This window comes from Gavia stellata, chromosome 1, assembly GCF_030936135.1.
Source record: "Gavia stellata isolate bGavSte3 chromosome 1, bGavSte3.hap2, whole genome shotgun sequence".
Classification (NCBI taxonomy): Eukaryota; Metazoa; Chordata; class Aves; order Gaviiformes; family Gaviidae; genus Gavia; species Gavia stellata.
The window spans coordinates 17,869,948-17,887,939 of record NC_082594.1 but is presented as its reverse complement, the minus strand read 5'-3'; the positions used below and the strand labels follow the sequence as shown (position 1 = coordinate 17,887,939).

Sequence of the window (17,992 nt, the reverse complement as noted above, 5' to 3'; positions counted from 1 at the left end):
GGCTGGGGAGATCCGGCAGTTAACTTTAAAGTTCTCCCGTTCTTCAAATCCTACAGGTTTAACCATATTGAGTAGTGACTGAATTCTCTCTCTCTCTCTTTTAATAGCAGGGACCAATATCATGTCTGTACTCATATATCTCTTTTGTGTTAGATATTTTACTTTCAGAGTTAGTTGGTTTTAGTCTTTCCTGGAATTAGAGAAAAAGAGGCATCAGACTTGTTTGATGCCTCTTTGCAATAATTCTTAGAGACCTTATTTCTTATCATAAGAACTCATACACTGACCTTCTAATATTAAAATTAAGAGCCAATACTATTTATTATTAGCTGTAGCTTTTCTAGGGAGACTTCATATTTTAAAAATGATACTAGTTAATTTTCCATGGAAACTCTCCCATATCAGCCATAATGTCTTTAGAAGCAAAGATTGTACTGTGAGCAGGTAAGGATGGGCATATAAGTAGTTTTCAAGAGGTGGAAGGCCACTCGGCATACAGGAGAACAACAACTGGGAAATTGGTGATTTTGCTGGAGCTGAGAAGTAAAAGCATGACCAAAGCCAGAAAGGACAGTTAGAGAGGGTTTAAATTACTCTTTCTGCTCCTCTTTTCCTTGCTTTTTGTCTGCTTATACTTGCTGCTGGCTCTTGACTGTTTTTTCATGCTGAGAAAGTGTTCATAGATAGTGCTTTTCATTTTAATTGATCTCAAAAGTAAAAGGAAACATACCTCATAAATTTTTTTTTCATGCTTTTTGGTTTCAGAGTCCTTGGCAACTTCTGACCGCAAATATATTTTTATAATATGTTGTTATCAATTATTTTGACAATAGGAGCATATGTACCAGTACAGTAGGCATATAATACTTAATTGCACAGGTGAATACTACATTGTTTTTCTATGGGTTTAGTGCTGATGGTGTTTTACAGACATACATCAAAGGATGAGCTGCCTCGGGTCCTTAGTGAAGAGGAGATGAACAGACTGGGAGCGAGGATTGTGAAAGCAGAACTCATGGGAGACATGGTAATGTCTTTAAAAAATTGTCATGATTTAGTGCATTTTTTCTTTAAAGCTCATAGTCATTTAGTTGTTAAAAGAAAAAAGGTATTGATTCAAGCAAATAAAGTCCTGCAAAATTTGATCAGGTAGCGTTTAAAGATACTGCTTTTACTGTAACTTCTGCTTTAAATGCAGTGGTTCATAGACTAGAATAAGAGGGTTCAGGTCCCCGCGTTTTGTAGGCTAGTCAGCATATCCAAAACCAGTTGTTCTCTGCCTTTTTTATAGGATTTAATGTCTTTTTATTAAGCAGGGAGCAGGTGAAAACTACCAAGCTCCCAGTCTGTGTTACAAGGTAGATAGTGTCTGGAGCTCTTGTTATTTCATCAACTTTGTCACAAGCAGATGCTTGTGGTCCATAGCTCTGCTGTACAAGTATATTTATTAATTATGATGTGGAAATACAAAACTGAAAGGAACCGCATAGGCCATTGCATCCAGCCCTGCAATGAGAACAACTATGTAATGCTTTGTGGTCAGCTCCACCAAATGTCTGCCCTGAATGAGTCTGGGTCGGTGGAGCTGAGATAAAGAGCTGCATGTTTCATGTTGCTTTAGGAGGCTTGTTTCAGACAGCAACCTGAAGGATCAAGAATTTTATCTCTTTTGGAACACTCTAAACTCTGGAAGTATATATTTATTTTTATTACATGAAGTATGGCTATAGTGAGTTAATTGAATTCAGTAGTACTGCCTGGAAGTTTCAATTATAACAAGGTCATAGTCTGTTAGTTTTTAAGCTATGTTTTGCAAGTGCTTGCTCTTGAATAGCTGCTCCTAAGGAAGTATTGCTGACAGTTTTTGAAGGATATAGTAAAATAACATTTTTTTTAAGAAGTGAATCCTATCACTATGGGCCTTTGTACTCTTTTTTAAAAAATTAATTTTTAGTGCACCTGTTTACCTTGCCTCTTGTGACAGAATATTTGCACCAAAATCTGCATCACTAAGAAGTAATAAATAGGACATGTTACAGCTTCAAGTGACAAATTAATATTTCTTGAGAGCCATTGATTCTTCGATTTGTGGGAAATTTTAGGATGTTTGGCATACAAATTTATTGCTGGATTAGGACATGGTGTTGATCTTTGTCAAAGCCCCTATCACATAATTTAAATTTTGTTAGGAGAAAGTGTCCATTTTATAAATATCTTCTTTTCAAACCTATTTTATATTATGGATTCTTTTCCCATGGACTTTAGACACGTGTGTATGAAGCTTTACAAAAGTTGAACAAATAGACCTTTCCTAGAAATCCTGTCCATCTGAAATCTTATCAACTTCAGAAATGAATTAAAAGTAACTTCAAGCAGTGTATTTTCTGCTAAGATGTAATGAGTGTTAATGATTTAAATAGATTCCTGCATGTTTTAATCTGTAGTTTTCCTAGTTAATATACAAAAAATACACTAGTGAGGAAAAAATATGTTTATGAATGTTATATGTTATATGATAGGTTTGTGAGGGACTGGTGTTAGTCACTTAAGATAGTATCTTAAGATGCTTTCCTGCAGGGGAAAATTATTGAAGCTATCTATATACTAGTTGCTATAAAGTACTGGGGAAAGTTTTCCAAAGACTCTTATGGAGAGCAGCAGATATTTTAAAACTTTTTTTTTTCCTACTGCTCAGCTTTAATAGCATTGTCCAAATACAACTTTGCACAAGCATGGTTTTTTCTTTTCAACCTGACAGTAACCAAATAAGAGTAATTTGAATAAAAATATACAGGTGTTCTGTGGGGAGAGTGTGATTCTTTTATTATTCTACTGTTTTGTTTTGTTTTATTTTGACCAAAATCATGTCGCAGAAGCCAACATTACAATTCTACTGTTAATTTTATATATACGTTTTTCTACATATGCAATCTGAATTAGCCTAGGTTAAAAAACAAACAAACAAACACCCCCCTCCCCCCCCCCCAGTATAAATAATAAAATAACTAGTCTTTGCCTTCTTGCTCTTTAAATATTTTTTCATGGACTTTCTCTGATCAGATTGAAAATAGCTTGTTTAAACAAGTTCATCCCCACACACCAGAACAGATGGTTATATAACAGCATGTCCTGGTGGCTGGAGCTCAAGATTGACCATGCGGGACAAATGAATTCTGAATCTATTTTTGTTACTGACTTGCTGCTTGGCGTTGATCACATGACTTGATTTTGGGGCAACAAATATAGGCTTGATTGTTGGAGTCAAATCAATGAAACTGGCAAAGTGGTCAGAGTAAAAATGGTTGTATTTCTTATAGGTTGATAGGTGGTCACCTGGCAATTCTTAGTAAACCAAGGTATTCTAAAATGCTTGTATTTATTAAATAAAGAGATGGATGAGAGAGCAGGAGCATCAAAAACAATTTACACAAGACTGTAAGCAGTTCTCATTTTCCATTTCTTGTCCATTTTAATACCCAAAGTAAGGTCTTAAGTGCCAAAGTTGGACATGTGGTGTAAAGAGACATGAAACTGCATAGCAAAAATGTATCAGAGATATTTCCCTAGACCCATTGTGTGCATGTGTGTGTATATGTGTGTGTATGTATATATATAAAAATAAATAAAAGGATATGTACCATAACCTGGAAAGGTTATGGTACATAACTTGATGTGTTCAGGCTTCCTTATTTACCTTCCTATACATAAAGTAGCATCTAAGCTTAGCTACAGAAAGGATTTATTAGTACAACTGAATAATGGTTAAGCATAATTTCTCTGGTGTTTTTATGGCAATATATGTTTCTATACTTTAGATACCTCTGTTCTGAACAATTTTTTTGATTTTATCTCCGTTAAAGAATTGTGTGAACTATATTGACATGTTTTCTTTAGTCTTTTGTGTCACTAGAGTTTAAAAAAATATATCAAAACATGAAGAAATGGAATGAATAATTAATACTAATATAAAGGTCTCTAAAAGTTTAAAATGATTAAACTAATGGAGTGCTACCACTTTCTTTGAAGGAGTTAGCTTCAAAACTTCAAGCAGAACTTGAGAACGCACGCAAATTGAGGGAGACTCAAGGGCAGATTCCAGCAAAGTCTGGCAGAGAGGTAAGGGAAAAATACTAATTTTTTCTTTGTGCGAATACAATAGTATAATACAGGTAGCAGCTGAATTATAGAGAACATGAAATGTACTTAGGAAAATTACAAGGTGTGACTTTAGATGAGTTACTGTTCAAATTAAATTGTACTTTTTGGTAGTAAACAAAACTTTTCTCCATGGAACTTTAGCAACTTCCATAGGATTTTTTTATTGGTAGTATTTTCTCAGCAATGATACAGATCTTCCATTAAAAATAAAACTGATATATGTCATGTTGTTGACTCTTTGCCCAGGAAGCCTAGGCCTTGTTATCTGGAACCTAGGCTGTCTTGCCTTTCAAGCTCTGCGGTGACTAACATAGGCACCGAAGCAGGTGATCTGCATCTTACTTAGCTTGCCAGGATTTGGTGCTGATTGTTACATAACTCAGATGTCTCTGAAGAAGCTGACACTTCAAATGCTGTTCCTTTTAAAGGGTGGCATTCAAGAAATGTACAGTAATCTTTTTCCATACCAACTTTGATATAGCTACAAGGAAACAGGGTCAGTATCTTCATTTATGAGCTCTGTTCTCATGATGCAGAGGAGACTTTTAGGCAAAAACTAATGTTCTTGACCAGTTTGACCCCAATTCCACAGTGAAAATTCAGCTGCAAGTCAGCTGAGTTTGAAAAGCCACTAATATTTATTCTGAAAAGGCTTTATCTCAGACCTCATACACTGAGTAATATTTCTCCAGTCTTTAGAAGACAGACTGAACTGGAAGTTAATGTGTGGCCTCTTGCTGACTACATTGTCACAATTGTATTAAAGTCTCAGTCCTTGAATTCACACGAATTTCAGATTACAAAAGCTTTGTGTAGGTGGACTCTGCTTTGTTGCATGTAGGCATTGTAAAAGTACCAAAAGTAAATACTACTTGAATTTTCAGAAAGGAAAAATTTCTTTTTCTTCCTCTCCTGTGGGAGCTTGACTAAGCCCTCATTGACCATTTTAGTGTTGTGATTGATATAAGCTTCTCTGGAAGATTGAAGAGATTTAAAAACAAGACTCTCCTCTCTGAAGTATCTTGGATGCAAAATGTCTGCCCTTTGGAGTTCCATGTTGGCTTTCTCTGAAGCTCAGGATCAGCTTCTTACATAATTCCAGATGTAGGAGCTTGGTTTTTAGGTCTGTTCATCTCAGAAAGCTTATTTTATGTTACAGTCCATGTGTCTTGCAGAAACTACCTTTAGTTTGTGGGAACCAGGACTGTTGACAGTCCTGCTGTTTTGGACTTTACATGATTTGCCAATGCAAATAGTCCTTTACAGATGCAATACGGCTGATGTCTGTAATTCTGCAAATGGCTAGTTCTTGAACTGCATCATGCCAGAACAGTACCAACCTCTTTCCAACTTGCTGTAAAGTTGCTCAACTTCTTAGACTTGCAGTAAATTGGCAGACTCCCCAAACCATGGTGAAAACCTTGACCTTCACTTGAAGTTACTCGGGTGTGAATTACTGCCGCGGCTTGCTTTCCAGAGGGTGAAGGTCTTCCTGTACGTTTCACAGTCTTGCTGTCATGTCTTTCTGAATATGACTTGCCTGTGCCTCTTTCATGGCTACTTCTAGCCTCTATTATGTGGCTTTTGACTGTGAGCAGTCCAGCAAAGCTGGCAACTAAGTCCTGTCCCTGTGATAGTTGCCATGGTAGTCTTACTGGTTTTATAGCTTCAAACTGATTTTGGACTACTGGGACACAGGCAGAATATGTTGGGTACTCCTGTGTATCAAGGGCCAACTGTATCACATTATGAGTCTGAACAACCCAGATGTTCAGAAACCATCTCATAACACAAGAGAGGCTGATTTGTGAAGGTGTATTTGATACTGTATGAATTGGTCTTTCTATAACATTGACCACCAAAGTGACAGCCTCGATCGGTTCAGCCAGTTATATTCCAAGTAAGATACCTGAAACAGTTTCCACAGAAGTGGTTTTCCAAATGGATGTCCCATTGATCCCAAAGTTTGGTAGCTTTGCCTCCGCTACCAATAACAAACATGAAGCATTTTGTTTGAGGCAGGTCTGTCTCTGGTTCTTTGGAGCAGCATGGCCAATGTCATGCTGAAAGGTCCTGAAAACGTGTCTTTGCCTTATTTTCATTTCTGTTGGGAGAATTGGGGAGGTAAGTCAGGAAGCAATGAAGGCAGTTCTGAATGCATCTCCCTAGGAAGGTTTTTTTCTTCTTGATTAATTGAACAGGGATCAATTTCCCAATTCAGTTCACTGTGTGACTGAATGAAAACTTATGCCTAGTATAATGGGGTGTGCATGGGCGGCTGGGGTTTGTACAGAGGACAGGATCAATTCTTTTGACAGCAGTGCTGGTTTATTCTGCCTTAAAGTGATGAACAAACTACAGACTGAAGGGACTGTGAAGTGGTAGCTTAAATCCTAGTTTTATGTATTTATTTGTTTGTAAGTGAGAATAGAGGCAAACCTAGCTTTTATAGTTTGTTTGATTTAGACAAGGATTCTACCCCAAGTAACTCCAAAATTTTGGTTTTGAAGTACAAGTTTCAAATACTGATGCTCGGTGTTTAAAAACCTTATGTTTATCGGCTGATATATTTCACCAAGTGTACAGATCTTGGTAAGACCGTTTTGTTACTAGGTTTCCTCTTGGCCAAAGTAATCTGTAGTTTTAAGACCTGCTGTTTGCGGTGCATTTAGATGTTCCAGCTGAAAGAAGCCAAAAAGCATGAATACATACATCTTTCTGAAATAGAATAGAAAGAAAATTGTAAAAGATACTGAAGCAGAAGAGAAGTCCATAGCTGCATCCTGAGTTAGCCCACTTGGGTAATGTTGTAGCAAAAATTTACCTGGAGGAAGAGGATTGTTGTTGTTTTCTTTTTTTTTTTCTTTCCTTCTCTGTTCTTGGTAGTTAGTGTGATTCTTTAATTTTTTTTATTTTTTTTTACCCCCCCCCGTCCCCCCCCCCCCCGTAAATAAAGTAAACACCCACAAATAATAATGTTACAGGTTTTCTGTGTATGAAGGTATCCCAGTTTAAAATTCAGTGCAGGCTAAAACATGTTTGGATTCTCTCAATATTGAAAAAAGATAAAATAATAGTAACTTTGTCTTAAACCATTTTTCAACAGTATTGAAACATTTTTTTTATGCACTACCAGCTCTCATTTTGCCTGTCTTAACATTTGATTTGTTTTCAACTGCTAGCCTTCCATGTGTCCAAAGTGCAGAAAAGATGAAAATTTATTATTTGAGTTCTTCTTAAATTGTTTGTGGCTTTGATATAGAGATATATATATATATATATATATATATATATATATATTCCTCTTGAAGGCATATGAGTAGCTGTTACCTTGCTTTTTTGGTACTTCATGAAAAATACTAGGGAATGTTGTTTGGGGATATTGGTTCACTGAAGTTGTTTAATTTTTTCTACATTAATTTTTTTCCCTACATAATTTCCACATCTTCTTAAATATTTAATTTCTTAACCTCACTTCTTCCTACTTCTTTTCTATAGCTAATGTTTTTAAAAAATATCTATATTTATAAATAAATACATATATAGACACAGACACACATATATATATGAAACCTAAATAAGAGGATAAGTGTTTTTCAATAGCCTCTGAAATGGTGTGCTATCCTAAGTATTTTCCTAGTCAGTTGTGCTAAAAGAGCCAAGAAGCTTGCTATTATCAGGCTTAATGCTTGAATATGCAGTTAAGAAGATACAAGTTTTCTGCTCTACAGTAAGCAGGACTGTGAGAGGACATCACTGCGTATCAGGCTGCCATAAGTTGGGAAAGCTCCTCAGTAACAAGGCTTTGGGAAACAGAACACCAGACTAGACAGAAAGATAATGGGAGGTAAAAGGTAGATTTATTAATATTTCTTCTGTTCGCACCTCTAAATATGTCAATACCTGATGTCCTTAAGTGCATCGAATATTTTCTGTATTAGTAACATTAAATAAATGTTCTGATCCTGTTTTTTTTTTTTTCTAGTTTGAAATGTGAAATTAGATCAGAATAACAATTTAAGCACTCTAGACACCGAACAAGCCTGACTTTTGCCACATGGGATTAGATAGCTCTCACAGGGTGGAGACTGTGTGCGTGTTGTAAATGGAAAGTCTGTGCCTAATAGCACAAAATGCCTAAAAGTGCAAAATGTAGAGGTGTCTCAACAGGTTTTGTGCGCTTGGCTTCAGTGAGAGAGACATTGACTTGTTTGAATGTACCATCCTGGAAGTCTGTATGCAGAAGCTATTTGTGTGGTGTGTCTGTTGCACACTGTGGATGTCTCAGCTTGGGTAGAGTCCCTCTGTTGTTCACTGCGGGTTACCTTAAGTGTGTAGTCCGATAAATTTTAGTAGGGTTACGGTTAAATAAGGGCTTCTGTTAAGTGAAATTTGGGACCTTAAAGGCTATCGTGCTGAAATACTTGGGTCACATGTATATAGCTACAATGAATGCATATGCAAAGACCCTTTTTAAAAAGATTAATTAAAATGCAGATTGTGCTTGTTCTGTCTTTACATTTGAGTAGGAGGCAACCTTCAGAGTCTATGGAAATCAAAAAACTGGGTGAATATGCAAAAGTGGCATTTGGGCTGTATGAAGGCACTAACCCTGAATTAAATATTTTAACTTCATTTGTGATATAATTAAGCATCTGAACATAAGCACCATTTATGTCTAAATTTTCTTGGGTAATTTGAGAAAAGCAAAGTTGCACTTTGAGCCCTAGTGAAACTGTGTAAGAGAAGGCTGCTGTACCATAGTGTTTCTGAGTTAAGATAGGTGATAAAAATGAGTACTGAATGTAAGGAGACAGCAGAAAATTGTGGAGACTTCAGCATTGAAAAATAACTCCCATGTGTTCATGGTTTACCTCTAAGTACAGTTGGTATTTCTGTATTTATCTGAAAGTGCTACACAACTCTTGATTTCAGTGCATTGGTTATGAGGATGCTACCTCTGACAGTGTCAGTAGCAGTCATAACTGATGTCATTTATGCTTTTATTCTGTGTTTTTACTTAGCAAAATATATCTGCAGCATTAGCATTCCTTTGAGGCAGATCATTTGCATTGGTTTTTGGTGGTACAAAATTAGGAGGTAAAAGGTTAAATGAGCAAGAAGCAGATTGAAAACAAATGGAGAAAAGGTTATGCTTCACAGAATGGTTGTTAGAGGAAGTTGTGGATATTGGAAGCTTAAGTAGATTCAAGGAGAGACTGTACAAGTTCATGAAAAAGAAATCCCTTGAGAATTGTACAGAAATGATGTCTGGCTCTTAATCGCTAAGTTGCAAATGCTTGGATGCATCCTTTCTTTTTGTACTCTTCATTAGGCATTTGCTTTTGCTACTGCTGGAGAAGGCATGTTGGGCTTTGGTTTGATCCAGTGTAGCTGCTTTTATGTTTTAATCCACACATAGAAAGTGTTCTTTATGACGATTCTAAATAATTTATGTCCATTATTTGTGTGCTTTGCCTTGTCGATTTTTTTTTCAGATTTTTTTCCCATCTTGTATTATACTTGTGTCAATATGATCCCTGCATAAGAATTAGAGTCAAATCTGCTAAATGAAAAACAGTTTGCCTTTGTGTTGCTAAAGACTGACTTAATTCTGTTTGTGTTTTTTAATCAGGAAACATATTGACATGATACAGAGTTAGGTAAATCTAGACTCAGTTCATGGTGGTGGATGAATGAAGTATAAGTGTATGCGTCTTTTAAAACTGTTTTCAATTCCAAACAAAGTATGGCCTGTAAGGAAAAAAACCTTCTCAACACTAAGCCTGTTACTGCGTTCCTTAGCACCTAATCAGTATGCAGGAGACAGAAAGTAGTCTCTGCTTAGCCATTGCTAGAGACAGTTCTTAATAATGATGAATTGTGTTTAAAATACAAAATCAATACAAAATTTTGATGTATTGAAGGTCCAATGTTTAATTTGGATTCCTGAGATGCATTAGAGTCCGGACTGAGAGAGAATTCTGGGGAACCTAGCTCAGTATAAATGAATGTATCTTTATTTTCCTTCTTTTTGCAGAATTAACACCATTTTTCAGAAAGGAAGCAATACAACAGCTTGGTTTATACCTCAAATCCTATTTATGATAAAATACCATCCATTGCATACCATTATGTGTAGTTCTGCATTAAGAAATAACATGCCGGATCTTTATCCAGAGAAATTATTTGCAGCACAGTTCTTATCCCGAGACAAATAAACCATATGACATTAGGAGTACCTGAGAGGAATCCGTTGTGGAACAAACCTAAAATAATACTCTATTGGTTCCAATAATGATAATAGGGAAAAATGAGAATGTTTCTTTTTTTTTTCACGTGTTTTCAAAATTGGCCTTTTCAAAAATAGTTTAAAAATGAAAGTGATTCCTTGGAAAAAGAGCCAGTTATCTAAAAGTAAAGTGGTGTGTTTGTCTGTGTGTGTATGCGTGCATGCATATTTGTGTATATGTGTGTATACATGTAAAATTTACATAGTGATTAATACTTTGGAATAGGAAGTGAAAGAAAGAAGAAAAAGAATCAGTGCTTCTGATGCGTTTTTTTTCTTTAAAAAAAAAAACCAAACCAACACCAAACAAAAAAACCCCAAATCACCCTGAAAATTAACATTCAAAATTGCAGGTGTGCTAGCATGTTTGATTTTTAGATTTGGGAATTGAGACTATAAACACAGATATTTTTCTGCAATAAAAATATTTGGTTGTCAAAATTTACCTGTAATATGTTTTAATAACAGAAGGTTGAGTGGCCTTTCACTGTAACATACCCATTGCAGAACTTAAATACAGTTGTAGTAATGGTTTTAGACTTAGAATATATAAAGAATCATTAAAAAATTATTGAAAACTGCTTCTCAGAAAAATATAGCTGAGACACTTGTATAAACACTAGAATGCTGGGAATTCATTATCCTCACTAAGTGCACAATAAAAATCTGTGATTTCATTTGGAACTTCAGATGGCGGTGAGATACAGGAACAGATGGCTTTTGGCCCATTTACTGTCGAATGTTTTCAGCTCATCATAATTTCTAATTCCTGCTGTAGCATCACACTTGAATCTTGTCTGCAGGATGGCTGTGCCATTCTTTCTTCCGCAAAATTTTGTGTTTTCTGTACAAAGAGTTGACTAGCTCTAACTGGAATAGGGAATAATAAAGTGGGCATACTTTTGCAGAACAGCTTTAATATCATTAGTGGATACTTTTAAAAAATAATAGGTATATGCAGTTTCTGGTGAGTGTATTTCCGGAACATTCTTGTTGATGTCAGTAAGAGAAGATTACAAAATTCGTTAGAAGACAAAAACGTATTAAGACACACTGTCTTAACTTCCTGAATGTAATTTATAGGAAATTGGGTTTTGCAATTAAAAAGTACTGGAGAAATTGTATCAGCAATTAAATGATATAAAATATCTTACTGGTTTCAGTACATGTAACAGGTATAAAGGGGCAGAGCAGATAAAACTTCTTAAGAGTTCAAACTGATAATACAAAAGCTCTGGAGTATGCTTTGACACTGGAAGCAAAAGCCCTTTCCAGGTGCCATGCAGCACTTGTAGTTGATGGTGCCAGTTTTTCTGGCTCTGTTTTTCCCCTAACACTAAGCAGAATTTCTGCATATTTTTACTGCTGTGTTTTTTCACAATGCGAACAATCAGCCGTTGGAGTAATCTCCCCAGGGAAGCAGTGGATTCCCCAACACTGGACACTTTTAAGAGTCAGCTGGACAGGGTGCTGGGCCATCTTGTCTAGACCATGCTTTTGCCAAGAAAGGTTGGACCAGATGGTCCTTGAGGTCCCTTCCAACCTAGTATTCTATGATTCTATGATACCCTGTCACTGTTTGCTCAGAGTGAATTTTGTTTTTAACAAATTTGACACCCCTACACCAAGAAAAACATAAGCAAAACCATTCCTGGAAAGCCTTTCTGGTGCAGTAGATACTTCCAGTTTGAAATGGAAAGGTAGAACCTCACTGATGCTTCTCTTGGTCTTCGCACAGCCTTAGTAAACAGATGGTATTACACCTTCTTGGATTTCAAATAATTTACAAATAAAACCAATTATAAAAGTGTGAACCATGAATTAATAATGTATTTTGTATGTTTAAGCAATGAAACACAATTACTCTGTTCAAAATGAGGTTTTGAAAGGAGAATTTGATCAGCCAATGACTGTTGGGACCACCTGGTCTTTAGTGTAATCACAGATTGGGTCTCATTAGCCATTTCTACCAACATAAAGCAGAAGCATTTTGTAGAAATAGGCTGTTTAAGAGGAGCAATTAAACTATGCACCCATCCTTCTAAAAGGAATTAAGACATTTGACTTTTGGCTAGCACACCTGGATAACAAGATACTTTCAGCTAGCAGCATGGCTTTCATATTTGTGCATGTGGGATTTTTGCAGAGGTTCTTCACAGGCACTACACTAATGGCTGTGGAGAGTGGCTCTCTCTGCTGATGTCTGTAATGGATGTGCCACTACCAATGTCAGTATTAGCTTTCCCATTCTGTTCTGCCTGTGAGCCCAGAGGAATTGCTTCTAGGTAACATGATATTACAGGCTCATTGCTTTTTCAAGTCTTTGGCTTTCTTCTGATGTCTCCCAAAGTAACAGCAGTGATAATAGCTTGAGGGTATGGATATACATTAGTTGAAACTTAAAAGGATATGGAGTTGAATCTTTGTTCTGCAACATCTAATTGTCGACATTCTTCCTCTACCATTTTTTTTTCAAGACCCTTCTCTATATATACTCCTTTAATAATAATTTTTCAGATTGGACTACTTCTCTTTCTAATAAAAATGCATTATTAAGCTCCCTCATATGCTTGAATTACTATTTTTGGTTGGGTTAATCTGTTGCTTTCATTTTGTAAAATTATCTTTTCTGATACTGCACTGTCTGAAAATACCTCATATACCAGAGCTAGGGTAAATTTCTTTTCTAAATAGTGAATATTGAGACCTGAATATTTTTGAAATCTCTTGCGGTATTTTTACTGGACTTCTATATTTACTTGTTACTAAATTTTTATATTTACTTAAGTAAATGCTATTTTTATTTACATATGCTGAATTTCTGCTTATCACCTTCTTGTTCCTGTATGACATTTGTCTATGATAAGTCCACAAATTCTTGTTTCATATTAAGAGCGGATATGCTGCAATACCTTTCTTTTTTATGGTCTGAGTATACATGTTTTGTATTAGATGTTCTTGCTATAGAAGCAAACCTTCTAATCATTGCATTTTTTTTATTTTCTTACATCCCATATTTATAGTGGTTCACTGATGCTATGGTTAACTGACTAACCATTTCAAAGTGTAGCTGACAATTTAAAATATCAAACTGCATCTTCAGACCTTTTTTAAAGTTGTATTTGCAAGGTTATTCTTAAGCTAGACTTAATAACTTTAGTTTTCCCCGTTACTACTACATCACTGGGCATATTACAAACTGCTGTAAATTGCACATTAATGGTTCCAATCTTACTTCCATGGGCTGGCAGTACAACTCTTATTGAATTTGATTTGAGGTTTGTATGCGTGTCCATTCTACTCATGAGATATTACTCTGATCGCCCTATCTCAGAGGTGCTCTAAGAAAATAAGTACTGAGAATGAATAGGAAGATATTTGAATGCTGGGATGATTGGAGGCAATCAGTGTAAAGAGGAGATGAATAAGAAGGTCAGGTTAGTTTTTCTGAGTAATAAACAGTTTAGCTGATATGCCCTTTTTCATAATATAAGAACAAATAATTGTTGAATATAAAGGGCAACTGATTTTATATCAATAAGATTAAATTACATTTTTACATAACATGTTATTAACCTGTGTCACTCATTGACTGGGGGAAAGAAGGGATAGAGACCAAACAATTAGTGGTTATCCAAGTACCTAAGAGTTTTGTAATAATTAATGTTTTAGCTCATAAATAGGAGCTATGGGGTTTTTTCTTTTTTTCCTTTTTTTTTAGTCTCATGCTTTATACATAAACTTAGCACTACCTGATGAAGATACTCTTATGTAGGCTAGTTCATTTCTTTGTTACAGCCTGCATTAGATTTTCTAATGCTTCTCCTCACTGTTAAGTCCAAGGTCCTGATTATGACAGACCAACTTTTTGATCTTGTAAAACCTTTTCTTATCCCATTTCTGTATTAGCTTAGTCCCTATTGAAATTTAATAGTGATGCTTATTATTATGTTTACTGAGTCTTTCTTGAAATACTAAATTTTTAACCTAGGTGGAAGTTTGCTCTTGCTTCCCTTCCTCATGCTGTTATTTCCCTTAATCTTACTTTTTTTCTGCTGTAAGAAACCCAAATCAAAGATACAAGTTTTATACAGTGGACTGCTGTTACAGACCTGTGACCATTTTAGTTTCATCTTGCTGTGAGATCCAAGCCTTGGTCTTGCTATGGAGAATGGTCTACCTACTGATTTTATAGGCATTACCTTGAAGTGGACAGTTCCATTATTCACAACAAATGACAGACCCTGAAGGGTATCTTACGTGCTTTGAAACTTTTGTTACCTGGGGACTTCAGGTAGTGACTACACTGAACTCCTCACTGAGATGTGCTCTTACAAGTAGCCAGCACCTTAGGAGGCTGACTGCTCCTTCTAAATGGGATTGACTCGTCTTTCTCATAACTGTGGTGATCGTGTGTAAATGCAACCTGAGAACTGAACAAAAGGGTGACTGAAATGAGAGAAGAAAGAGTAATTGAAAAGAACAGGAGACAGTGAATGGAAGAAATAACTATGTCCAGCACGCTGAGAAGTGCTAGATGTCTTCTAGACACTTATTTGATATTGTATTACAAGGACAAACTTTTCCAATAGAGGAATAAGGCAATATTCAAAGCGTTTCCATTGGTCATAGACTGTAAGAGAAAGGAAACGGGTTATATGCGTAGTCCAGCGTCTAATTTGTCCATAGTGTTTGGTTGTAGAGGTTTGTTCCTTGCTGAAGACTGTTGTTGAGCTTTGTTATTCCTTCATTATGCTGTGCTTGTACCACTTTAGTGTAGCTCTCGGTAAGCACTTGCAGACAGCTCTAAACTCACACAGCATGCAGCTTTTTGTTGGCTCAGTAATTAAAAAAAAAACATGTTTGTTTTTCCTAGCTCTAGTTATTCACTATCCCACGATATACTGACTGTTAAAATATATTTTATTCTCTTTAGCTATTAACATTGAAAATCACTTCCAATTGAGTAGATCCTATCTCAGATGCTTGGTCTGCTTCCTCTCTTTGTTCAGCTACTCCAGTGTCTGTTTCTCAAATTAAGCTGTGTACCTGGTGGCTGAACTTTTCCATTTCCTCCTGCTGGATTATGAAACAGACAATTCAAAAATCTTTTTTAGAACTGCATTTTATTTATTTATGTATTTAATTTAAAGCAAACCCAGACTTGTCTGCTTTGTTTTGTTCAGTTGGTGTGTTAATCGCTGTAAAGCAGTTTGTATGTTTGGTGAGAACAACTGTGTACTTTGCATATTTAATTGGCCTGAAGTAAAAATTCATGTTCCTTAATTAATGGCAGCAAACAATTCCCCTCTCATTCTGTAAATACACACTGTCTTTGTTCATTTCATACTGTAAATTATATTGTTTGTGTAGCAGTCATCACAAGATTCAGGGATGGTGACTGAGCTGCTTCTCTGGTTTCAATTTTAACATTTAATAATATGTATCACGTTTAAAGTACTTTAATATATGTATTAAACCTATATTGTACTTATAATTATACAAATAGAGATAATATTTATCTGATTATAATTATTAATCAACAATTATATTACTATCACCAACATTTCTGCTTATAATATAGCTTAATATGCTTAATATTTAATAATATTTATTTAATAAGAGAAGTCATCCATTCAGAAATTTGAGAGGTTTAAAGTAAGCTATGTAATGCCATGCCACTGCATGAAGAAATAATACACTCTCCAGGTATTAAAAGCAAGTTAAAACAGAAGCAAAAAGCCAAACTCAAGTGAATCTCTACATAAAGCACAAAAAGATAATTATTGCCTCTTTTATGAAAGGTGGTAAAAGTTCCTGAGAATATTTGTAAGGTCTCCTGGATGATTTCACAGTTTATTAGTAGGAAAGAAAGTAGTTACTCCATTCTTGTGCTATGCTGAATGGCACATAGGTCTTACTGTATACTGTGTCGGAGAGTCATAGGAATGCAAGCCTATAAATGTGTAAAGAGAATATCAACAGATAAAATGAGAGTTTTAAGTACACTCTTTCAGTTAGATTGGTATCCACACTCCTTTAAATCCTTCAGAAAAGTATGATATTTCTGTGAGTCATGGCTTTTCCCTGCAAAGGCTCTTTCCCAGTACGCCACATTTATTCAGCTGTAGGGGAATTCTGTTCTTTATTATACTTGTGTGAATTTGTCCATTACAGATGTTGGATGCATTGCCCTGTAATTCCCAGAATCAGCCTTTGGCACATGGTAAAGGTTTATGTTGCTGTTGCCGCCCTCCATTATTTTTGCACTAAGGCCTGTTTAATTGATGTAATGCATGCTGAAGGATGTGGACGTTACATATTGGAATTCTTTTTGGGACCTCTAGTGAAAATCATCTTTTCATGGCGACTTTCTTGAAAATTCCTTTTACTGACATTGCAATTTAAATATGATTCCTAAAGTTTATTATGTTTTTTAAAAAAAAAAAGTTGTGGCTTAGGAAAATCTTATATTTAGGATGCAAATAATTAATTTATTATCAAATGTCATTTTCTGATACTGCTATAATGATTTGATCATCTTTTTCTTTCTGCCAGAAAGCTTTCTGCTTCTGATGTGTTTAAAAATAGCTTTAGTATTTATTGTCAGTAAGATCCTCCTCAAAATCAACTTTTACCTTACCTTTTTATGTTAATATAATTAACTTTCTATATTTATGCTGTGTTTTTAGTTCAGTTCCATTTAGACAGGATTTTGACTTCTGAAAGATGTCTTTACCTCTAATAACATCTTTAATCTTCTGAATAATCATGCCTGGCATATTTGATCCATTGGATTCATCTTGGTTCATAGTGTGCATTTACTTTTAGTCTCTAACATGACTTCACATTAGTCTTCATGCTGTCCATAATTATTTTATCCTTTTATCTGTTCCTTGTAATTTTTCTTTGATGGACCACTTCTTTTTTTTGTACTTTGTCTTCTAAAGCTAAATATTACTATAATTTTTTGCCTTTTCCTTTTCTCTGGAATATTAAATCTAAATGTTATAGTCAGTCTTACATGCCTTGTGTCAGGACTCTGGACTCTTTGAAATTAGGGTAAAAAAACCCCAAAACCCACCAGCTGTAGGGTCCTGACACATATAATTCAGTATGTATTATATCTAAATGTTTATCCTCTGCATCATTTTATGTTGTGTAAATGGGAGCCTGCTGAAATCTCTCATTAGAACTTACTAATGCCCTACTGTCTTCCTTTCTAGTTTCATTGTACACTATGAATCTATGGTTCTTAGTAGTTTTCTAGCCCTTCTTGTTTTTTTTAAAAAAAGAAAACATACTGATGTTTCCATATTCTTCTTAGGCAACTGTACTGTTGTTTTACAGTCCTTAATGTTAGAAGAACCTTTCTAATACCTAACTTGAATTTCTACTGCAATTTAAACCTTTTTGTTTTCCTTTTACTTGTCACATACTCTGTTAGCCAAAACCTTTTGAGTTTTTGCAGCCTACCAGCATGTGTTCCCTAATTTTGTCTTCCTTCTCTTCCAACTCTTTTTTTTTTTTTAAAAAGAACTT

The 17,992-nt window shown here is 35.3% G+C and overlaps 1 protein-coding gene across 1 annotated transcript in view; it reads left to right on the top strand.

The window, feature by feature from the left end:
* Window positions 1-17,992, top strand: part of CWF19L2 (CWF19 like cell cycle control factor 2) — a 72,412-nt gene that overhangs the window by 14,427 nt on the left and 39,993 nt on the right. The window contains exons 8-10 of the mRNA XM_059824885.1: window positions 931-1,027; window positions 4,027-4,116; window positions 6,989-6,998. Of these exons, the coding sequence (XP_059680868.1) occupies window positions 931-1,027; window positions 4,027-4,116; window positions 6,989-6,998 (197 nt within the window). The remainder of the gene's footprint in view (window positions 1-930; window positions 1,028-4,026; window positions 4,117-6,988; window positions 6,999-17,992) is intronic.